The sequence below is a fragment of the Crocuta crocuta genome, unplaced genomic scaffold (genome assembly GCF_008692635.1).
Source record: "Crocuta crocuta isolate KB4526 unplaced genomic scaffold, BGI_CrCroc_1.0 scaffold48, whole genome shotgun sequence".
Taxonomy (NCBI): Eukaryota; Metazoa; Chordata; class Mammalia; order Carnivora; family Hyaenidae; genus Crocuta; species Crocuta crocuta.
Window position 1 is genome coordinate 10,183,204 of NW_027533089.1, and position 25,823 is coordinate 10,209,026.

A 25,823-nucleotide genomic window follows, 5' to 3' on the forward strand; every position below is an offset into this window, starting at 1 on the left:
CAGTGTGCTGGGAAGGAGGAGAACAAGGTAGGGTGGTGTGAGGAGGGGGCTGGAGAAGAAGGGGCTATACTGCACAGGGCCATGTAGGCCATAATAAGAAGTTTTTCTTTAACAGCAATTGGAAGTGGCTGAAGGACTGTTTCAGGGTAGAAGACACAATCAGATGTGACTCCAGACCTCTGCAAGACTGATCTTCCTAAAGCACGGGCTTCATGACCGTACTCAGCTCAAAACCTAAAAAATGATTTTCACTCTCCACTGAAGTTTATCTGCCATGAAAAGATCTATCTCTATAATAGACCCAACTTTCCAACCACTCTTTCCAGTTATTTTGTACTCTTCAAGAAATCTTTTTGCTTTTTTTCATGCTACAAGTACCTCCCAGAATGCCCTCATCCTTTTATTTCTATTTCTTGACACCCTTCCTATTTTGGGGGGTCAACACAAAGCCCACTGCTATGAAACTTTTTTTTTAATTAAATCTTTCTAGGCCAGATCTTTTGCCTCTGAAACTACCAAGTCTATGCTTCCTTTGCCCATATGATACATTAACTTTTTACTGTGGTTACCTGTGCACCCATTCATATCCCCTTTTCCTCAACATCCAGTAGGCTGTAAAGTCTTTGAGTGCAGAGGCTTTGTTTAACCTCTGTATCCACTACAGAGCCCAAGAGACAGTCTTACCAGAAGCAGCTGCTCAATAAACACTTGTTGTCTATTTTTAAATTAGGTTTCTAAGTATTTGGAACCTTTCCAATTATTGTTTAGATGCCATCTACACTAATTTAGAGTTATGATGTTATAACAAAGTATAGATCTCTATGGGCTCTACTTATGTTGATTTTCATGGCATGGTGTGAGAGACAAAAAAAAAAAAAAAAAAAAAAAAAAAAGAAGGGGGGCTGGACTAGGGGTGCCTGGGTGGTTCAGTCAGTTGAACATCTGACTTTGGCTCAGGTCATGATCTCACAGCTTGTGAATTCAAGCCCCAGATTGGGCTCTGTGCTGACAGCTCAGAGCCCGGAGCTGGCTTCGGAATCTGTCTCCCTCTCTTTCTGTCCCTCCCCCACTCACACTCTGTCTCTACTCCTTTAAAAATAAACATTAAAAAAAAAAAAAAGACTAAACCAACTCTTTAGAAGAAAAATCAGAGCTACAGTGCAGGTACTTATCAAATCTTTGGCTACTTATAAGATAATACTACTATCAGAGAAGAAACTTGAGTTGCCCTACAATATCTATGGTTCAAAGAAGATTGATCAATGAACACTTGAGATCTTTTCATCAATGAATGAAAAAAACAGTAGGAAGTAAAAAGCATTACTCTGGAACCACTTTAAACATTTCCTTAAGTGTGATCTGAACAAAGAATCTGTAATTCTCACATCAAAATTCTTTCTAGACATCCCTATTCACTGACAACACTTATTCCCAGAATAAAACGTAAAGGATAATAATTTAAAAGAGGGAAAAGAGGTCCATGGATGGTAGTGATGATTCTGTAAGCAAAATAGTTTTAAAACATATTTTTACATTAAAGTAATCAGCTTACACATTTTATTTTGCTCTTCACCACTGTAAGTGTAATGCCGAGGCACTAAACCAGTTCATTGTCTCTTTTTGTACTCAGGGTAGGTTCCTCAGATTTGATGAGGGAAGTGATACAATGTCAGCTAATATAATGTCAGTCTGCAGTAGAAAGAGAGTAAAGGAATCCTGGGGGTGTGGGGTGTTCCTTCCTCCCAGTGACTTAAATGAGTGCTCTGTAATGTTTCCACAGAGTGACTATCTGTATCACTCAATGCATTTCTTTGGCAAGTTTAATGACTAAAATCATTAAATAACAATACTTAGGCAGTATTACTATGGCTCTTTATCAGCAAAATTAAATTGCTTTCTATACTCAATATACTCATCCTCACTGTCTCCTTCAGTAACCTTTGGCCTACTGAATTAGAATAATTTCTTACATATAACATCTCAGAGTTGAATTCACACTGCTAAATTGATTTAACTTGGAGTCTAACCTCTCATTTTACCAACAAGAAAACAAAAACAACAACAACAACAAGAACAAAAACAGGATATAATCCAGAATGAGACTAAATTTAGGGTTTTAAGAGGCCCTTGAGTAGCTAAAGGTAATAGAATTACATTTAATAAAAATGATTAATAAAAATTATTCACATAAATTTAAATTGCATTTACTTTTATTCTAGGCATAAAGCTAAAGTCCCAAAATCAAGAGGCATATGAGGTTAGTAAGGACTTTTAAGAAAAATAAGTAGAAAAGAAGAACATGCCATGAAGAAGTATGTCATTATGGCTTTCCAACTTCATAACTATTACCTAGGAAACTGAGATAAAAACTTTGATTATAAAAGACTATGCTAGCCAAATAAAATAAAAAGTTTTTCTATAACAGATGGTTTATGTCCTGATAATGTTTGTATTTAATGCTTTAGGATTACCTATTAATAAGGAAGCAGGGATGCTTTCCATTGATATTTCTAATTCAAAGCAAACAAGTTCTTTGTAACTCACTTTGTAGTGATATATTACATCTAAGTTTGTTTAAAGGGCTGGGCTATCGTGACTTTAAACTTTATATCTAAATCCTGTTTGTGACAGATCTATAGAGCAGCTTTGTAGATGAGAGTTGGAAAAGTTTTTCTTCATAATTGTTGTTACACAACAATTCTTTCAGAATAGTGGTTCCAATTTTCTTCCGATGCTCTATGACCGAAATGGAACCAACCAGTGGTGTCCATATGCAACCATGATCTCACTCTTACAGTGCACACCCCTCAGGCTGGGGAGAACAGTGCCCTTAAGCCTGTTGCCTCCTAGCCTCTCCTGGCCTGACCTCTCAGTGAGCTAAGTCAGGATGTCAAAATGTCACTGACAGATATGGAGACTGACTTTTCAAGTCGAGGTTGTGACTGGCAAGGGCCAGGTGCTGCTCGCTACTTGCTGTCACCAATGCTGCCACTGCCGCCGCTTGGGATGAGGAAGCTAGACAGAACATCCTTTTGCTGAGGATCCTTGGTGACTTTAATATTACTGTGACCTGAGGTTGAGGACTCTCAGCTACTTGTGGATAAAAACACTAACCATTATAAAATTGCCAAAGATACAAGGAATTTTGAGGTGAAAAAAAATCACTGTAGAAAGTAGGCTTTGGTTAAAAATTTAAACAAGTATTATTTGTTTCTTTAGAAAATATCTGGATTCCCAGAGTAAAGTTATTTCAATTTAAAAATATTTTTTTCTTATGTAAACTCTCAGCAACAAAAATGGGGGGGGGGAGTCAGAAATGATCCAATTATTGTTTAATCATCAGTAAACAAACACTTAAACTTCACAATGACAATGGCACCGTGATGGTAAACATCATAAGATAAACAAACCCAAGATTTACACAAGGGAAAAAAAAAAACAAAAAGGAATTTTATGGATACTGAAGAATCCAAAAAACATGCCGCCTGTTACGATTCAGACATTTAATTTATATGGTCTCATATTCAACACTATGGTCTTTCTGGAAACAGGGGGTGGTCATTTTGCATATTAAGTAGAAATTCCCAGAACATAAGAAATGTATATTACAAATCCATGAAGGTCTAAAATCAATCAAAATAGGCATATTTAAGGTTTGGAAAAACTGTAAATACAAACTTCTAAAATGACTACCGGCTTTGAGGCAAGAAGAGAAGACCTTTGTAGTTTAATCTATGGAGGCTTCATACATTGCTAGGGGAAATTTACAACAGTGAAGCCACTGTTCCACAGGCTAGCACAGGCTATACACAAGACAACTAAAACAGTTCACACCAAAACTTGTACACAAATGTTTATAATAGCCAAAAGGTACAAACAACCTACATGTACATCAGCTGATTAAGGGATAAATAAAATATGGTATATCCATAAAATGGAATATTACTCACACATAAAAAAGAATGTAGCATGTTGTTACATGCTACAACATTAATGAACTTTGAAAACATTGTAAGTCAAAGAAGCCAGACACAAAAGGCCACATATTGTATTATTCCACTTGTATGAAATGTTCAGAATAGGTAAATCCATAGAGACAGAAAACACATTAATGGTTGCCAGGGGATGAGGGAAGAGGAAATTGGGAGTAAGCTAATAGATATAAGGGTTCTTTTTGGAATTATGGAAATGCTCTGGAATTAGTGGTGACAGCTGCATAATATAATGAATATTCTAAAAACCAATGAATGGTACATTTTAAAATAGTGAATTCTATGTTATATGAATTACATCTAAATAAAAATTCAATTAAATATAAAAAATTCCATAATTATAAAAGAAAAAAGTTATTTCAATGATCTCCCACTATATGGTCTTAACTACTTAGAACCAAATGTTAGAAGAAAGGCCTGAGAATACTTCTGAGAACCAATAAATTTCTAAGGAACTATCTCTTCATTTTTCATGGTATGCTCACAAACTTCTCTAAGGAAATTAGTGATGGGTGGGCTAAAAAAAACAACCTGCTGAGGCAAAAAGCCTTAGTCACATCTTTCTATTCATGCCTGGCACCCTAGGGAAGTGACTCTCCTGAGTGTCTATGTGTATGATGGTTACCTAAAGTGGCTGCCCATATCCAGTGAAGGCTTTTGTTTAGTGATCATGGTCAAGTTGAGCTTGTTTAAATACCATTTCTCAGGACTTAGATGCTACTCCCTTAACAACAGGAATACCGAAAGCTTTTAGGAGGAATATACTATTGCATGGTCTCTGCTTAGGAAGTGGGCCACAGTTCACTGGAAACAGTTCAGATAAATAAAATGAAAGCAGACATTTTTGGAGATGATCTTGAAAGCTTTCCATTAGAAAACATCAAGGGCATAAAACTAGGAAGAGCATATATCCATGTTAGGTTACCAGAAGTCACTCTCTACCTTCTCTTCTTTCTAATACAAAGTACTCATCTCCTTCATTAGATAACCGAATCATTCCCATGGAACATAACATATATCCCTCTAACTGGCTACACATTAAAAGACAGTTATGCTACAATTAACCTCAGATTCTCATAATACAAAGTAGTGACTATTTACAAAGGGTAACTTGGGTGGAAAAGTTACATTTTAAATAAAAAAAGACACCGAGGAAACGGATTCTCATTTCTCACATGTGGGCTGTACGTAAACTAAGTCAGGCCAGTTAATTTGCTTCTCCATAGACTTCTATGTGGCTTCTCTTTGGCGGTTAGTGTGGACCTTTCTCTAGATTTCTCAGTTTTAGGTCAACATTTGCATAGTCCCCTCTTGTGTTACAGGCTGAAGAATAATAAGAAGTCAAAGATGACTTGGAAAGACTAAGAACAAGGAAAGAGGAAAAGGAGATGGGGGTATCCTAAGGGTATAAAATCTTCTCAAAATACCAGTCAAAATATTCTCAAAGAGACTATCCTGAGTACTGAGGCTACGATGAAAATGATTCTACAGCTTCTGTTTTTCCTGTATTAAGAGTAGGATGAGAATTATAAGGAATATAAAAACAAATATACCATTATGAGGAGGCATCACAAAATGCACTTTAATGTCATAATTTTTTATGGTTGCTAATTTGGTATATAAACATATCAAAATTATATAAATTCATTAACTAGCTTTATACAGTATATAGGCACTAAAATATTTATAGCAGACTGTTTATATACATATCTTTATGAAACATCATGCGTTGGGACTACAGAAAAAGCCTAATATTACAGCATCGTTTTCAGGGAAAAGCAGATTCAACTTTGTATTGTTTCAATATACAGTATGTAAGAGTAAAGTCTGATAAAGTTCAGCTAAGATAAAAAATTACTTTAAGGCAGTGCTTAAGCAATAACACCAATTACCAGGTTACTTTACTGTATTTCTAATGAGTTATTAAAAGAAACAAATAAAAAAAAAAACTGGGTCAATTTTCAGTATTACAGATGTTTTATGTAAGGATTTCTTAAGAATCTTTGTTAATTAAAACATTTATTAAATAAACAGGAAAGGACTAAAGGGAAATTAATTCCTTCACTGTTAAGTGTATACTGCTTAAGCTCTGATTTAAGAGGTCTTTCTGGGTGCTCTTGGTAACTATTTAAGGTCTGAGTACAAAATACAAATATCCATAAATGTTGCAGTCACACTGGCTATTCAAGTCATATGGAATTAATGAGAAATCCAAATGAAGTGGCAGGATTTATTTTTACAGACAGATGTATTTCATTGAATGTGCAAAGATCAAGTGTACAACTCAATTTAATCAATGTCTTTCTGAGATTACAGGAGTATAAAATTCCCATCAGTATACACTGACAAATTACATGTTGCAGTTCCAATTTTTTTAAGTTTATTTATTTATTTTGTGCATGTATGGGTGCATGCATCCCAAGCAGGCACCAAGCTGTCAGCATGAAGCCCGATTTGGGGCTCAAACTCAAGAATGATGACTTGACCTGAAATCAAGAGTTGGACACTTAGCCAACTGAGTCACCCAAGCACCCCTCAAAAATTTTAAATATTAATACATCTGTGAAAGTGCAAGGGAAGTTACCAGGAAAATGCAATTTGCCACAAAAACACCTTACTTACTTTTAAGCATACAGATGTAGAAATTCAAGAACCAGCCTTCTTTCTTTCTTCTGGACTATCATGTTTTGCTTAAAACATTGATTTTTTCCGCCCTCTGACAAGAGTTAGACTGGAGCCAGTACAGCAACATACTAATAAAATGTATACTTTTTAAAGTGGTTCTCAAGAAGAATTTTGAAACAGCTATCATACATACGTTAAACAAGTGCTATTAGTAAGAAAACCTTGCAATGTTCATATACAAAGAACAGTACCATTGTTATGATAATAATTAACAATATCTTATTACACTCATCTTCAGTGACTACAACTGCCATTCAGCATCTTCTTCCTAGCTATAGAGATTTGTAAGAAGTTTGCTTTTAACATGAATTCCAGGAACATCTGCAAGCAACAACTAAAAAAGTTCCACTGGAAATCTGAGAATAGATGCAAAGATTTTACAAATCATAGAATTATTTAAAAAACAGACAATCCCCCATGAATGCCTATGTTCAATCTTAGTGACAATAAATTACAAGGCTGAGTGGTGGGGTTATTTGGCCCACAAATATGTGTGAGTATGTTACTTCCTTTCTCTTTTTGTGTGCATGTCTCTTTGGGTATCTAAAGTCTCCCAATATTTCACTGTGTTTAAGATTCTTTATCCAACGCTGGCCCTCAAGCCTGCTTTTTCTTCCTCCAGTATCAAAATGCCTTTCCCAAAAGATAACTGTGAACTGTAAGTGGGCAGAAAGAGGGATGTAAACTAAAGTATAATTATACTTCATAGAAGTCAATGGGATTAATATTTAACATGATGGATATATATTTAAATTTTATCTCCACCTCATAAAGTAGTATTTACTCTAAAAGAATAATAAAAGGACATGGCTGAGAATGAAAGGGGCTATGAGCTGGGCCAGAGATTCTCTTGGGGAAAGAAATATGAAAAGCTAAAGGGGACTTCCTGAGAAAAGAGGAAATAAATAAAATAATACTGGGACAGGAGACAAAAGTCTTAGAAGCTGATGACCAAAGAATAAGGAGACTCAGCTAGTGAAGATAAAGAAGGTGCAAAAGCAGAATGGAAGGCATCAGAAATAACCTGCAAGAAGGGGCAATGGCAAAAGTTAGAATTATGAGAACATAATATTTGAAAGGCAAAACCCAAGAAAGAACCAGCTGACTCGGTGTTTATGGTGACCAAGGATTTTAAAAGAAGCTTTCCGAAAGAGCCCTAACTGGATACAATTTTAGTTGTCCAGGTATCAAAAGGACAAAGGACTAGGATAAGACAGGTAGATCTAGCTAGTGGTTAACGTATAATGAAAGACAAGATTTAAGGTGAATGAGAAAAGGAAACAGTGTTTACTGCTACCCCAAGACTGTGTAACGTGCAACATGTAATACAACTAAGATGTGTGCAGTTTGAATTCTTGAATTCAATTGTTACTATTTTTATGGGTCACTGACCCTTGAAATAAGAGGTTCCCTATATTATACCCGAAGTTAGGGAAGTCAAACAGTGCATAAACCAATTAGCAAAGCTTTCAGTATTTTGTGCCAAATGGAGACCTCTATTAAAATCAAACATTAGAGGTTTATTTTTATATGGAATAATCACTTGAAATTTTAACAGCAGACTTTATTATTTTATTTTCCATACTTTTTTTTTTGTTCCTTGCTATACATTGCGGAGAATATGTGTCAAGAGTTTGATACCAAAAAAACGTAGGACCTAATAATGTGTGTCTTCAGTAAGCAGCTGCTCATTAAGATAATACTTCCAGTTACTGGCTTAGAAAGCAAGATTCTGAGATTACTGGTTGGCCCAGGCCTGTGACTTGTCAACCAAAAAAGTTACTTCCTCTTTAGTATAATGAATTGCAGAAGTACAGTTAAACAGTTATCTATGAGGGTTTATTGGCAGGCATAGGATATGGTGGGTGAGCAGAGTTACTGATATATATTTTTTTTTTTTGCCAGTGACCAAAATATTTACAAATTTCATAAAATGGAAAGAACATTTTAAAATATTAATAGGATCTGTTTCACAAATAACCAATTCAACTGGGACACTGAATAGTAGAAATGACAAAAGATTTGTTCTTACGGCTGATAAAAAATTTATTATCAGAGCATTCAAGTAAAGTTATTTTCTGTGTTCTGATTTAATGAATCCCGTGAGTTGTATCTGGTTGGGTGACACAGATGCTGGCTCACTGAAGCCTACTCTAATGCCTTCCAGCACAGTGAAGCCTTGGGACAGTGAAGCCAGAGTAACATGTCAGGCTAAAGAAATATCAAGAAGGAGAGAGCAGGGCTGGAGATGCTATGAGGTTGGCTCAGAACACTTCTTGACCTGTGAGTGTCCAGTAAGTATTCAATGTCCTATGGGCTACAATAACTTAACAAGCTCCAAGTACCAACAGTAATGCAGTAATGAACGGCCCTTAAAAGAAGACTTTCAATTCAAGCTGAAAAACACTACACTTACTAGATGGTTTTAACCCTACCGAAAGACAGCTTAAGAAACCACCAGTGATTTCTTAAAAGGTGAATGAGTATTAAATTTTTTATATATGCTTGTGTACTATCGACTTTAGTTCCTTTAAATCTGTTTGATTTTAAAGATGTACACTAGTTTGGAAAATAAAACTTTCCCAAAGCAACTAATGATAAAATGCCAAAGAAAAATGAAATAGCATTAGATATGTTGGTAAAATTACAGTTATAAAATAATGAGGCTCATTCAATGTTAAAAAAAATGCACGGTTAAAAACTAAATTAAAGGACCATTCCATTTATATTCCACATGGAGTTGTTCTCTCTCAAAATATAACAAATCATATTTGCAAAGATAAAGACCTTTGGAAGAAAAGTTGATAAAAAATATAAAGAGAATAATTAAAGCTTATGAAAATATGGGCATATCACTTTACACTAGTTATTTTATCATACAGGAAAGGAAAATAAAGCACAAAATAGAAGTACCTTTTCTGACAATGCTTACAAAATCAATGAACAACTTAGTTTTTCTCTAATCAAAATTCTATTTAGTATTTAGAGTTAAAATCTGAAACAGTACTTACAATGACAATAGCACCATAGCAATTAAGGTCCACTCTGCAGGTTTGTGTATAATATTTCTATTTGTTAATCTGTTAAGACAGGAAGATAAAGCTTACCAAAGGATTGTTACATTGAAATACATGAAACTTCTACTTTTAGATAAAATCAGATTTATGACATCATGTGTCAAAGAGGACTATTTTCTATTCTTTTTATGTTTGACAGAGTCAATAGTATATATTGTGGCTTGATCTTTGGTATTGGATAATGACCATCTCAAAAGAAAGTGCTCCAGCCCTACTTTTGTATATTTACAATAATATTACTGTTAGACAAGGTGGGAATATAGGAACAATATAGGAAACTAAATTGTATGATTTACTAAAATACACACACACTTCCCTGTGACCATACTTTCTGTATTTCCCCCTAAGTAAACACTTCATTAAATAAGGTAACAAGGTAATAAACAGATTCTGATTTTTAATTCATCTTTTGTATCTACCTTACAGTAGGTTAGCAGCAAGAAATGAAGCAATGTTATAATCCATAATTTACAGACTTAAGAATTGAAATTATAAGACTAGATCTTTACCAAAAAATGCTTTAAAAATTCAGTAACTGGGGCACCTGGGTGGCTTAGTCGGTTAAGCGTCCGACTTTCGCTTGGGTCATGATCTCGCGGTTCGTGGGCTCGAGCCCCGTGTCGGGCTCTGTGCTGACTGCCAGCTCAGAGCCTGGAGCCTGTTTCAGTCTGTGACTCCCTCTCTCTCTGACCCTCCCCTGCTCACGCTGTCTCTCTCTCTCCTAGAAATAAATAAAACATTAAAAAAAAAAAAAAAACAGTAACTAACTCTATCACTCAGCAATTGATGACAACGAAATATATTATAGTCAATTTAGTTTCTCAGAAAGCATTTGGAAAACTCACTCTAAATAAAAAATGATATAGATCAGTGAGGAAAAAAAAAAACAGCCAATAACATCTGATAAAGGATGGTTACCCAAAATATACAAAGAGGAAAATAAATACCCAATACAAAATAGTCCAAAATAGTCCAACTATCTCAAGAGACATCTTACCAAAGATAAACAAATGACAAATAAGCACATGAAAAGATGTTCCACATCATATCGGGAAATGCAATTTAAAACGAGATAACTACCATACATCAATTACGATGGCCCAAATCCTGAACACTGACAAAACCAAATGCTGAATCAAAATCACTTCACCAAGGTCATACATTTGCTACAAATGATGAATCTACATTGACATCATGATCTAATTAGTCAAATTATGGCTCTGTTGCAAGGATGTGGAGCAACAGGAGCTCTTATTCATTGCTGATGGGGATGCAAAATGGTACAGCAACTTTGGATGAGCTTGGTGCTTATTTACAAAACGAAACATACTCTACCATCCAATCAGCTTGGTATTTATCCAAAGGAGTCAACAACTTATGACTTTAAAAACCTGTACACAGATGTTTATAGCAGCTTTATTCACAACTTCCAAAACTTGGAAGCAACCAAAATGTTCTTCAGTAGGTAAATGGAAAAATAAGATGTGGTACATCCAGTAATATTATTCAGCCCTAAAAAGATATGCACTATCAAACTGCCAAAAGACGTGTTGGTACTTTACATGCATATTACTAAAGTGAAAGAAGCCAGTCTGAAAGGCTATATATCAACTATATGACATTCCGGAATGTCAGAGATGTAGAAAAATCAGTGGTTTCTAGGGGGTATGGAATGGGGTGGGTTGGGTAGGGGTGAGGAGTAGACAAATAGGTGGAGCACAGAGGAATTTTAGGGCAGTGAAAATACCCTATGTTACTAAATGATGGATACATATCATTATACACTTATCCAAACCCATAGATTATATGACACCAAGAGTGAACTCTAATCTAAACTATGGATTCTGGGTGATGATGATGTTGTCAATGTAAGTTCATCAACTGCATTCAAGTGTCTAACTCTGGTTGGTCTGGCTGGGGGTGTTGCTAATGCAGGAGGCTATGCATGTGTGGAGGCAAGGGTTATTAAAGGGAATCTCTGTACCTTTTTCTCAATTTTGCTGTGAACTTAAAACTGCTCTTAAAAAAATGGTCTTAAAAAACCCCCAGACAATAAACAAATAGACAAAGAATATAAGAAGGAAATTTACAGAGGAGGAACTCTGCATTCTCTCAGAACTTCTGATTTTAGATTACTTTATGGCATCTGCCCTTGGGTCTCTCATCTCCTCTCTATATATACTCATTCCCTTGGTGATACTATCCAATCTTATAGCTTTAAATATTAGATAACTATGTGCTAACAATTCTTAAGTTTATGATCTCTAGCCTGGATCTTTTCCTTGAATTCCAGACTTCTATATCTAATGGTCTCCTTGACATTTTCACTTGAATATCTCATAGGCATCTCAAAACTTAGAACAGACAAAATTGAGCTCTTCATCTTCCCCCCAAACCAAGTCCTCTTGCTGACAGGTCCACCTGAGTAAATGGCTATGCAATCCTTCCAGAATCTAGTTGCTCAGGCCAAAAATCCTGTGGTTAACCTTGGCTCTCTTGATATCCCATGTCCAACCAGTCATCAAATCCCAATGGTACTATCTTCAAAAAAGAATTTGATTACTTATTACCTCCACTGTTTTCACCTTGGTCCACATCATTTCTTGCCTACATTACCAAGATAGCATCCTAAATAGACTTCCTGCCTCTGCACATCTATTGTAATTCTCAAATCAGCTAACAGAGGGATGCTGTTAAAAATGTATGTCATTATCATGTCATTCTTCTGTTCAGAATCAACCTACTGCTCTCCACCTCACTTGAAGGAAAAGTGAAAGAACTGCCATAACTACAAGGCCTATGTAATCTATACCACATCCACTCCCCACCCTGTATTTCTTTGACCATATCTCTTTTTACTCTCGCTTCTGCTCATTTCTCCAGTCTTACTAGCATCCTTAATATGGTGTGAATACACCAGGCCTGCTGCAGCTAACATATTTTCTCAGACAGTTCTCTGTCACCAACTTTTAGATCTTTCTACAAATGGCATATTTTCCATGAGGTCTTCCCTGATCAGCCTATCTAAAATCACAACTATCTTCCTCCTCAGTACCATCCCCTTTTCCATTTCTGGAGAGAAAAGGAAGACAATGAACTGAAAAAGGAGAAAGAGCATATCACCGTATAATAATATATTGTTTTTAAAATTTACATATCTTTTCTATTAGAAGAGTTCCATGAGAGAAGGAATTTTTGTCTGTTTTGTTCACTGCTTTGTCTGTAGTAACTAAAACAGAAGCTAGCACATGACCAAAAAAGGTCAAAGGATAAGCATGTAAATCAAAACATGGCAAAAACAGTTAAACAGACACTGTTTTTCCTACTATACTCAAATCTCCCAAAGTTAAGGCAAATTTAACATTTCATGAATTCATTTACTCTTCCAGCAAAAAATATACTGAGAGCCTGCTTTATACCACTGTTTCAGGCACTGGGGAAAATATGACAAGGTCTTTTTGTATCAAAATACTATTTTAATTCAAATCAGATTTAGAAAAAATATCTTGACCCAACACTGAGGACAGTGAATCTTTACCGATCAACTTCTGATAAAACCACTATGGCAGGTAAATCAAAGTAGCATTCCGGATAAATGACTGTGATGCAATTCAACAGACAGCTCTATTCATAGGGGAAAGATTTTTCAAAGAGCTGAAAAAGCTACTTTATGTGTAAGTTCTAATAGGCTCTCAACTCTGGCTGCACATTAGAATCATCTGGGGGACTTTTAAAGACTACTGATGTCTGGGCCCAACCCTGACCAAATGAAACTCAATCCCTAGGGGTGGAGCCAGGCATGTGTAGCTGTTAAAAGCTCCCCAGGTAATTGTGATGCACAACTAGCTTGAGAATTGCTGTTTTACATGTTCCTATTATTGATTATCATTTCAAAGGGAAGGGTATAGTTATTTCTGTCAACTCTTTTCCATTGCCAGTATTGACTGAAAAGATTTTTCAACACTAATCACTGTCATCAATATGGCAATTTGTTTTGGAGACTTCACATAGAAGCCTGAGCCTACAAATAGTCACATACCTACTGATTTTGTCCTACCAGAATCTGAAGACCCCATGAGTGATCTTACTAGAGGTAATTCTGTACTGTAAGTAATAGACATTTCCTAAAACGTAGCAAAAAGCCAAATTAAGCAATTTTTATTAAAGCTATAGATACTGACCTGCAGGTACTAAAGAGTAAAGATTCTTTTTTTTTTTTTTTTTAAAATATTTTTATTTATTTCTAGGAGAGANAGCCACCCAGGCACCCCTAGATTCTTAAAATAACTTAATTAACATCAAGGGGTTTAAAACATCCCCTACACTAAAACAATGCTTAATTTTTTGGCTTATTTCCCCCAAACATTTTATTAAATTTCACACATATATGAAAGTAGAGAGAATAAAAACTCCTGTATACTCATCACAACTTTGAAAATGATCAATTCCTAGATGATCATGTTTCATCTATACTACCCCATATTCAACATTACCCTAATGAATTACCTTTGAAGCAAATCTCAGATATCATATTGTTTCATATAGGCTTTATTTTAATTTAATGTAAATAATGCAGAAAGTAACTGGAAAGGACTTATGCTTACACAATAGGAATAATAGAAAAAGGTGATAAAATAATGGTTTATAATTTATAAGTAGAAAATGACATTTGAAAGTCCCCTATGTGCAGTCTGTTAGCTACCTGTTACAGGACTGATGAACACTGCATCTCATCTTGGCTAGCTTAGGTGACACAGAAGGCTTATATCATAGGTAACAACTCTCTTAAATACAGTTCTTACTTGGGATCTTGAGAAATGATTAATGAATGCCTTTTAAAAAATTTTTAAAATATCTTTGAAACTTATGATTACTAAGACAAACAATGGCATATTAAATTTTTTTCAGCTTTACGGAGATATAATTGACACACAGTAATTGGACGTATTTAAAGTGTACAACTTGTTGTTTTGATATATGCATACATTGTGAAATGGTCACCACAATCAACCTATCATTCCCTCACATATAGTTACCATTTTCATCCTTTTTTTTTTTTTGTAGTGAGAACACTAAAGATCTATCCTCTTGATTTAGAGGATACTCAACCAGAGGTGTACCTCAGAAATATTGCAGGTTCAGTTCCCGACCATTGTAATAAAGTGAATATTATAAAAAAGCAAGTCAAATGAATTTTCTGGTTTCCCAGTACATATAAAAGCTATGTTTACACTATACTGTAGTCTAATAAATACACAATGGCACTATGCCTAATATAACAACATGTATACTTTAATTAAAAATACTTTATTGTTAAAAACGCTAACCATCAGGGCAGGGAACCTGGGTGGCTCAGTTGGTTAAGAGTCAGACTTAGGGGGCACCTGGGTGGCTCAGTCGGTTGGGCGTCTGACTTCCGGTCAAGTCATGATCTCACAGTTCGTGGGTTCGAGCCCCGTGTCGGGCTCTGTGTGACAGCTGGCTCAGAGCCTGAAGCCTGTCTTCAGATTCTGTGTCTCCCTCTCTCTCTGACCCTCCCCTGTTCACACTGTCTCTATCTCAATCTCAAAAATAAATAAATAAAACATTAAAAAAAAAAAGAGAGAGTCTGATTTCAGCCCAAGTCATGATCTCACAGACAGTTCAGATCCTGGAGCCTGCTTCACATTCTGTGTCTCTCTCTCTCTCTCTCTCTCTACCTCTCCTTTGCTCGCGTGCTGTCTCCCTCTCGAAAAATAAACACTAAAAATAAATAAATAAAAAAATTTTTAAAAATGCTAACCATCATCTGAGCTTTCAGTGAGCTATAATCACTGAATGTAGAGTACCAAAACAAATATAATAATTAAAAAGTTTAAAATATCATGAGAATTACCGAAATGTGATACAGAGAGACAAAGTGAGCAAATGCTATTAGAAAAAAAGCACAGATAGACTGGCTCAACGGAAGGTTGCCTCAAACCGTCCATTTGTAAAAAGCAGTATCTGTGAAGCAATAAAGCAAAGGGTAATAAAAGGAGGTATGCTTATACTAGTTGTGTGATTTGAGATTATTTAACCTCTCATTCCTTATCTGTAAAATGAGGATAATATCACTATTTTTGGAAATTAAGTAACAAGTACCCAGCACACAGAGTACCATACTGACTATATGTATTAACATGGACCAAACATTATTACTGGGGCATTATTACAGAAAAGCAAAAATAGTGGCCTGGACTGTGGTTTCCAATTTGAAATTCCTATATCTTTAGGGCATATGAGAGTATTAATTGGCAATCTTTCAGTTACAGCTTAATATTTCCAATGGGTTTCTAGTAAGTTCAGAGAACCTATGAATAGTTTTTTATTTTAAAAAGAAGATATCCAGTTAGATTTATATAAAAACAACACTAGAAAATATAGTCAGAGTAAAATTGTTAATCTATTCTAAATGAGCAGAGTAAAAATTAAGTACAAAATCAGTATTTGTAGTTAAAATCAAAAGTCTTTTCTAGTATCTCTTATGATATGTCTTAGTGACTTTACCAGTTTCCTCAGAATGGTGATTAAATAAACACTGTCTGCAAGAAACTGCATAACAACTCCTTTGAAAATCAGAGAGAGTCTTCATCTTCCTTCAGCTATCCTTTCTTTTTTTTTTAATTTTTTTTTTTTTTTTTTTTTTTTTTTTNCCCAGGCGCCCCTATCCTTTTTGTTAATATGCTATTCACTGCCTGATAAATCCTGAAAAAATCCTAAACTTCAGTACTTCATTGTATACAGCTATTCAAACTTTATCATTAGTGTAGACAGGTGAAAAAAACTTTTTTGTTTTTCTTTTGGGTTCATGGTTCTATGACAGAAAACAAACCTCTTTCTCGTCAGCACTAAGACCTATGCAGAGAAGTTTGACTTTGGTCTTTGGCCCAAACCATCTATTTGGCAAAATATTTAGTCAGTCTTCCAAAGGCCAAGGTCAATCTGATCATCACTTCTGTCATTCTTACATTTGTGTGTGATCAATGATCTTGTGATTGCATAGTTTCCATGATATCTAATAAGTGTAACAATCTTAGTAATTAGAACAATCATGTCATTCAGATTTACCGTTACTAACTGAACATTCACTTTCAAATCTCAACATTCTAGATGAAGTAAAAATATCCTTATGTGCTTTTGTTGGTCAGAAAAATAAAATGCTGCAATAATTAATGATGCCTGTGAAAACCATTAGTTTTATGTATAAAACAATTAGTAAAAATTTTAATCATTTAGCAAAATAGATTAACAGTTAATACAAAGAGTAAATACATTAAATAGATTACTTTCTGGAAAATGCTGTATCTTGGAAAAAAATTTTAAAAATAAATTTTTTATGTTTATTTTTGAGAGAGAGCAAGTGAGACAGCAGGGGAGGGGCAAAGAGAGAGGGAAACAGAGAATCCCAAGCAGGCTCCCCACTGTCAGCACGGAGCCCCACATGGGGCTTGAACCCACGAACCATGAGATCATGACCTGAGCCGAAATAAGAGTTGAATGCTTAACCGACAGAGCTACCCAGGCACTCTGGAAAAAATGTCTCCATCAATTCAAATAATAGAGATTACATGTCATCATAATTCAATCTTTGCAGAACTGTATTATGTATATATATTAAAGAAAATAGGGGCACCTGGGTGGCTTAGTCGGTTAAGCGTCCAACTTTTGCTTAGGTCATGATCTCGTGGTTCGTGGGTTCGAGCCCCGCGTCGGGCTCTGTGCTGACTGCCAGCTCAGAGCCTGGAGCCTGTTTCAGTCTGTGACTCCCTCTCTCTCTGACCCTCCCCTGCTCAAGCTGTTTCTCTCTCTCTCTCCAATAAATAAAAAATAAATAAAGAAAGAAAATAACCATTGTTAAAAAGGAACAACAGGTCCCAAATGGAGTTCCTTATGCTAAGCCCCACTAAGACTTAACACCTAACCTAAATGTAGTTTCAGCCTCTCCCAGGAATGGAGCTTTAAACCAATCAGTCTGGAATTTCCTCATCACCACTAATGAGTTAACATGCATGATAAGACCCCTTGCCTTTCCCTCTAAGGGTAGGTGACTTTGCCTGAAACAATCCTTTTCTTCCTAATAACTTCCTTATCCTGCCCCATTTCTGCCTATAAAAGCCTTCTATTTTGTACAATCTCTTGGATCATCTTTCTCTTTGTTAGATGAAATGCTACAGAAGTCATTAATCACTGAATAATGCCAATTAGATCTTTAAAAACTGAACTGGTTGTTTTGTTAATAGCTTTAAGAGCTACATTTAAATTTTAGTTATTTACTTCCATTTAACTTACAAATCTTTCAAGAAGATTTCCTATTGGGCAATTCTTGGCATCTCGTGATGACGAATTAAAAACAATGTCACTTTAAAATACCATGAGTTGAATTCAATGTAATCTCTAATTAAGATAAGAAATATGTTAAGACAAAAGTGTTGAGTAAATTGAGGCACCCCAAACACATTCTGTTTAAGACTCTACAAGAATGTTTTAAAACAATTCTTGGGGCATCTGGGTAGCTCAGTCAGTTGAACATCCTCCAACACTTGATTTCAGCTCAAGTCATAATCTCACAGTTTGTGAGATCTATCCCCGCATCAGGCTCTGTGCGGCAGTGAGGAGTCTGCCTGGGATTCTCTCCCTCCATCTTTCTCTCTGGTCTTACCCTGCTCACGCTCTTCCTCTCTCAAAATAAATAAATAAATATTAAAAAAGAAAAAAAAAAGAAAGAAAAAACTCTTATAGTCTTGAGTCTACAAAGCTAAATATTTAAACATAAAGTGGTACAAATGATCCTTTTCTGAGGCAGAAGATAAAGTTTTTTGAGATTTGTCTAAACTATGAGTTCTAGATCCTTCTTGCACACACCTTATTGAAAAACAGTTTCCTGAGTCACTTTGTGGCATACAAAAAGGTCAGTGTTGTTTGCAAATACACTAGCTGAAAGTGAATGGCTATTTGGTATTACTGATATACAGTACAGTGACTGTAAGAGAAATCTAACAGCTAACAATGCCAAGAAATTATTTCTGTACCTTAAACTTTTAAAATATTACTACTACTGCTGATAACAATAAACCATAAATCATTCTATGGAATGATTCTTCTACTCTACAGGTTTGTTCTATGCTGACGGCATCTGGTTTTAGCCACAGGCAAATATTGATTTTCATATTTGGTCACTGGCATTTGGCTAAAATGTGTATTTGGTGCACCTCTACCAATAGTGTATTTGGAGTCTTATCCTTATGTTTCTTGGTAGAAAATACAGTTTTAGTCTGGGTGAATATTTTTACCTTGATAGTTTTAGAAAAATCCCAACTCACTTCATAATTGATATTCTCTTTTCTTTCTTTTTCTTTCTTCCTTTCTTCCTTTCTTCCTTCCTTCCTTCCTTCCTTTCCTTCCTTTCTTTCTTTTCTTTCCTTTTCTTTCTTTTCTTTCCTTCCTTCCTTCCTTCTTTCTTTCTACTTATCACTTCAAATCTTTTCCATGTAATTCAGCATTAAATTACCCACGTTTTTGTACTGTTCACAGCATTCAAGTTATCCTCTAACAGCAGAGTTCTTCCTTGAGGTGGGCATAATGTTTCTTCTGTATTGCCCAGTGCCTACCACAGTGCTGGTTACCTGATACATTTACTAATTTACTAAGATCCAGTATGTTACTGGCTAACCACCTTTGTGTAAGACCTTATTTCTTTCTTAATATTAGATTATCCTGTAAATAAACGATCCAAAACTAACTATATTAAAGTCTGAAAAAATAAGGTATTGAATTTAATAAAAGATAAAAGTAATGTTTAGTGGAGGAGAAAATAGAACACTATTCTTAGATCTAAGACACTGACAGTAAGTCACCTACTTTATTCATGCCTTTGTTAGAAAGCTCTCTTGTTCGACAATCGACCCCAACAGTTTAAACCAGAACTAGACAAGACTACTTAACATAATCCATGCTTTAATTAAAACTTACTGTGGTTTTTCATACTGCACTTTCTTGAGATATTAAGGAAGGTGTTTTGCAATGACTCAGAACATACAAACTGCCAACCAGAAAAGCCCTGATAGCAAAGGAATGCCTAGAAGACCACAACCCACATTTCCCTTCCCTGCCCATGATCATGGGCTGAACACATACCAACCCTGACCCCATGATTATATGCTCCCTGCCTTTCTTGCATGCACCCCCCTAAACCTCTCCTTACAAAACTCTAGGTGTCCTTGCTGGTAGAGAGGCTGGTTGTTAAGGCTTAAGCCTGCCATGTCCCCTGGCTGCTGGCACCCAAGATAAATCTCTCTCTCTTTTCCAAACCCTTTTAGGTTATTGGCTCCTTTTGGGATGAGTTTATCTGAGTTTGTTTGACAACACTGTGAGCAAATCCAGTCAGGAGCTATGCTTTTGATTAGTCTAGCCCCCAGAGGATTTCCTAGGATGGAGCAGTTGGCCATGGCAGCATGCTAGGACTTACCCATTCACTGCCTGAGTTAGTGGCTGTGATATATCATTGGGTAACACAGTCTACCTATGGATTCTGCAAGGCAATCTCATGAAGTCAAAATAACTGAGAATGAAAACTGTAATATTAACACCAACCTGAAAGTTCGAACAAGATTTTTAAGTTGTGCATACATATCTCCTAATGTGATCTGAAGAGGCCCCAAAAGTCCAGGCACTCTGAAAATAAAAAAATTACATTTCTTTTAAAATATAACTTAATTATATACACATACTCTTTGAGTCTTGCTTAAATCTGGATTTTTCAGAGGTGAGAATGGCACTTAGGTAGAGGCAGTTAAGCTAGGTTCTGACTGGTAAGAAGTTATAAGGATATAATTCATAATAACCCCACACTCCAATTCATAGTCTATGCTACAGTATGAGGCACTGGGAAATATTGTTTTGGCTGCTATCTGTATTCTTGTCTCAAGTTTTTCTTACCTTTACTTTTGAGTATTAGACTGAGTTAGGAGTGTGGCCTATTTCTCCTTATCAAATTCTTATGTTAGGAGTAAAAATTAGTACTTTCTAGTGAGCAGCTTGACAATATATGTTAACATTTTAAATGTGGCTAGTTTTTGAACCAAGAGTTTTACTAGGAAAAATTTATCCTAAAGAAATAATCAGATAAACATAAAAAAGATGCTTACACAGAAATATTTCTGTGTAGTGAGAAATGGAAACAAATGTCCATCAATTGATTCATTAAATAAATTATGATATATACATATAATTACAATATACAAATATTCCTTATAATGGAATATAATAAAACCTTTAAAATGATAATTTAAGTCTACATATTTATAATATGGAAAAACATGGTATATTAAGTGAAAAATGCATATATAGTATTGCCCATTTTTATAAAAACTTATATATAATGATACTGCATCTGATATATAGTATATTTCAAACATGTTTCATTCCTTTCAGGTTCATACTATAACAGAGAGAACCAAAGGGAATGATCACACACACACTATATATATCATGTATATGTCAGAGTGAAACACCAAAACATTAATAGGGATTACAGGTGATCTTTACTTCCTTCTTTACACAATTTTGTACTCCCTAAATCTTCTGCAATAAGCATGTATGACTTTTTTAATTATGAAAGTTTCAGATATATTTCAAAACAGAGAAAATAGTAATAACAACCCCGTATACCTATTCCCAGATTCAACCTCCCAAATATATTGTTATATTTACTTCATTTTTTCTTCTGTCTTTCCTCTCTTTGCTATTACCCTTTTAAAGTAATTCCCTAAACATGTGGGTGGCTCAGTTGGTTGAGCTACCAACTTTGGCTCAGGTCAAGACCTTGTAGTCTGTGAGTTCGAGCTCCGCATCAGTCTCTGTGCTGACTGCCCAGAGCCTGGAGCCTGTTTCAGATTCTCTATCTCCTTCTCTCTCTGTACCTCCCCTACTCTCTCTTTTTCTCTCTCTCAAAAATAAGTAAACATTAAAAAAATTAAAAAAAAGTAAATCCCTGACATGTCATTTGACCCCTAAACATTTATTTATCTCTAAATACAATGGCATTTTCTTACAAATAGACATTTGTGTAAGTATAAGGAGCATATAAAAGGCAAAATTAATAACAGATTTACTGTGTATGAGGAGCTTAACATAATAGGTACTCAATAAATAAATATTAATTAATTTAAAATGTAAAAGTTACAGGAGCAAGCTGCTCAAAATATCAAGGCTTCCAGAAGATAGGTTTTTCTTAGTTTTGAACTACTACAAAATTAAGAGTAATCTATATGCACACTCCTTTTTTTAAGATTTTATTTTTAAGTAATCTCTATACCCAAATGGGGCTCGAATTCATAACCCTGAGAGATCAAGAGTCACATGCTCTACCAACTGAGCCAGCCAGGTGCCCCTAATCCATATGCACACCTTCAAAAACGTCTTTATATTTTTCTGCTAAAGAGTGAAGATTGAAAAGTTTAAGACAGCCTCTACACCTCTGGAAAAAAGATTTTTCAAGCTTCCTTTGAAAGACAAATCAACATTACAATTTTAAATGTTATTCATCACTGGGCTAATTACAAGAAAAATAATTTCCACCACGGGAAGCTTAAAACTAAAGTGCAAAGGTGACTTGAACAAAAACTCTTAAGTTGTTGAGTGTGAAGTGGTTCTATAAATAAGTATGCAGAGTGAGTTAACAGACCGTTAAAACTTCATAAAGTTTCATTCACATGTGAAACTGATATGACACATATACCACAAATCAGTATTTAAATGGTCTAGCTTTGATATTTTTTTCCCTGACTTCATTGGATTATTAAGTGGAGGAGACACAGTTTGGTTTTCTACTCCCATATTCTCAACTTTGCACTTTATTATGTACTTCTGTGTCTTCTACACAAAGCTTAATTTCAATTTCTTTGGCAGTAGATCTTAAAAATCCCAATTTCTCAGGCAAAGAAATCCATGTAAACTTTTCGTATTTTTCAAACTGTTCAAAATTCAAGCGTAAAAATTAATCTAAATTATGAACCCACAAATATGAAATTAATACAAAATATTGTAAAAATGGAATGACAATTACATACTTACACTTTACTCAACTTTTCAAGTACGATGCGTTTTCTAATCTGGTTCTGGGAACTTGAATCTATCAGCGGAAAGGTGAGATCTTGCTGAATCACATTTTTGAACAAAACAAAGCAAAATCATAAACTTACATTCTTTCTTTGATAAGAACAATAAACATTAAAACACAAAAGTTTATACCTGGGATATGGTAGAATAAAAACTAGACTTGAGAATCAGAAGATTTAAATTTGGTACAGTCATTATGCTGATGTGAACTTGAGTCATATGCCTACTTTTGAGAGTGTGTTCTCATAAGTATAAGGGGATACTAATACCTTCTTTATTAAATGAGAAAATGTATACAAAAGAAAATTTGTAAACTGCTAAATGCTATACAAATGCTGGAGATTAAAGTTTTAAAATTAGCAAATACTATAAATATATTATGGGGAATTCCACTTCTAGAAATGGCAGACAAGGTAATTCAAACCATCCCTCCTGTTGAGAACTGAAAAAACACTGGGAAAATACCCAAATTTGTTTGAAAACATCAGAGAACTAACAAGGCAGTAAATAATTATGGCCAGAGATTCTAGAGAAGGCAATTCCAGAGAGGCAGTGACTAATTCCAGGAGAAGCAATTCAGATACTGAGAACCTGAGCATTTCTAATAAGCATTAGGGCTTGGGGAATGCCAAGAAGGTACTGGCAAATCTCTCCCCAAAAGCTTGACTTAGAAGGACCACTAAGACTAAGAATGAGTAGGAAACAGACTGGCTCTTACAGACTGAAGCCAAGCTTCAAATCATCTTAATCCATAACTGGATTAAGCGAAATGTGGGACCGCTACAAATTATCTGCTAGGAGCCAACATAAATCTGTTTTAACTTGAGTCTCAAGTTATCTGTAATTTTTAATACACAATGTTTGGCATGTAATAAAGCTGACTAAGAAAACAAGACAACATAGTCAAAATCTGAAACATTAGCCCATGGAAAACAACCCTCTGGGAATCCAGATGATGAAGTTATCAGTTTTATTCAAAGAAAAATGACAAGACTGAGATTTTCTGTAGAGAATTGGAAACTATATAAAAGAACCAAAGGAAAATTCTCAAACTGAAAAATACAGTATTCTTTTTTAAAAAATTTACTTATTTTGAGAGAAAGCATGCATGTGCACATGAGCAGGGGAGGGGCAGAAAGAGGGAGAAACTCCAGTAGGCTCCAGGCCATGCTGTCAGCACAGAGCCCAATGTGGGGCTTGAACTCACGAACCAAGATCATGACCTCAGCCAGATGAAATCAATGCTTAACTGACTGAGCCACCTAGGGACCCTAAAAATTACAGTATTCTAAAGTGAGAACTTAGTGAATATGTTTAATAATACAATAGAAAAGACTGAAGAGAGAACACTGATTTGGAAAATACTCAGAATAAAGCAAAGTCACATCCAACACCCCCTCCCTCATATATACATAGTGCAAAAGAATACGAGACACAGAAGATTAACATGTCCGTAACTGGAGTACCAGACAAAGAGGAAAGGAAGAATGAGACAGAAGAAATATCTATAGAGATAATAATTGAGAATATTCCAAAACAGATAAAGAAACCAAGTCAAAATTCAAGTATTACAAGAGTCAAAACAATAAATACAATACTTATCACACCTAAGCAAGGCATTCTAAAATTGACAGTAACCAAAACAAAAAAATCTTAAAAGTGGCTAACAGAAGAAAAACAGTATTTTCAAAGAAGTCGCAATTAGAGAAATAAATGAAAGTCAGAAGACAAATATTTTCAATTGCCTGAAAAAAAATGCTAATCTAGAATTCAATACCCCAAAAAATGTCCTTCAAAAATGAAAGTAAAATAAAGAATCTTTTGACAAAAACGAGAAAATTTATCATTAGCAAACACACTAACCAAAATAAAGGATATTCTTTAAGCCCAAGGCAAATGATCCCTACTGGAAGAACAGAGATTCAGGAAGGAATAAAATACAATGGAAGAGTAATTAATTGGATAACTCCAACCAAATATTGACTATAAATAATTTTACAGTATTTAAAATACAGAGAATAAAAATAGACAATAAGAGCACATAAGCAATGAGAGGGTAAATAGAATTAAAGTTTCTAAGGACTATAAAGGAAGCAAAAAAATTAACTTATATTGGACTTTTATAATAATTCAGTTCATTCAGGTTTTACTCTTTAGAGTAACTACTTAATGATGAGTAAAATAATATAAAAAAACAAGCTAACAGAGGGTAAACAATGAAATGATATTTCATTCAAAGAAAGCAAGAAAGGAGAGACAGAACACAGAACAGGTGGGACAAGTAGAAAGCAATGAGTGGGATGGCAGATTTAAACCCAAATATATCACTTACGACACTGAATGTAAATAAATTCTCCACATAATAAAGACTATTAGCCTAAGTAAAAACAGACAGTACCTGAAAATACTAATAAAGAATGCTAATGACAGCAAAGTAGACTCCAAGAGAAAAAAATCATCAATGTAAACAAAAGTCACTACACAATAGTGAGGTTTGATTTACCAGGAAGACATAACAATCTTTTTTTTAACACCATATAATATGGTCTCAAAATATTAACAATAAAATTAACAAAAGGAGAAACAATTCATAATTATGGTGACAGATTTTTAACCCACCTCTCCCATCTTTCTCAGTAACTAATGGAATGAACAACACTCCCCCCGACCCCCGCAAAAATCAATAGTGCTTCTCCAACTTTAATGTGCACACATTTTCCCAAAGGAAACCAATGAAATCTGAACCATTTCCTCATCACAAACAAAAATCAATTCCAGGTGAATTGCAGATCTAAATATGAAAGGAAAAACAAAGCTTCTAGAAGATGAAATAACCTGGACTAAACAAAGATTTATTTTCTTTAAGAATTAAAGGCTATAATTAATAAACTGGACTCAAGATATCATTAATGAGAGTGAAAAGGCAAGTCTC

General features: G+C 34.9%; 1 protein-coding gene across 4 annotated transcripts in view; it reads right to left on the minus strand.

The window, feature by feature from the left end:
- RPAP2 (RNA polymerase II associated protein 2) overlaps positions 1 to 25,823 on the minus strand; it is a 106,256-nt gene that overhangs the window by 34,561 nt on the left and 45,872 nt on the right. For 3 of the 4 annotated variants that reach the window (XM_077746012.1, XM_077746014.1, XM_077746015.1), the window contains 3 exons: positions 22,847 to 22,929; positions 20,366 to 20,446; positions 9,689 to 9,757 (listed from right to left, as the gene is read on the minus strand). In XM_077746012.1, the coding sequence (XP_077602138.1) occupies positions 9,689 to 9,757; positions 20,366 to 20,446; positions 22,847 to 22,929 (233 nt within the window). The remainder of the gene's footprint in view (positions 1 to 9,688; positions 9,758 to 20,365; positions 20,447 to 22,846; positions 22,930 to 25,823) is intronic. The other variant, XM_077746013.1, reaches the window with a different exon arrangement.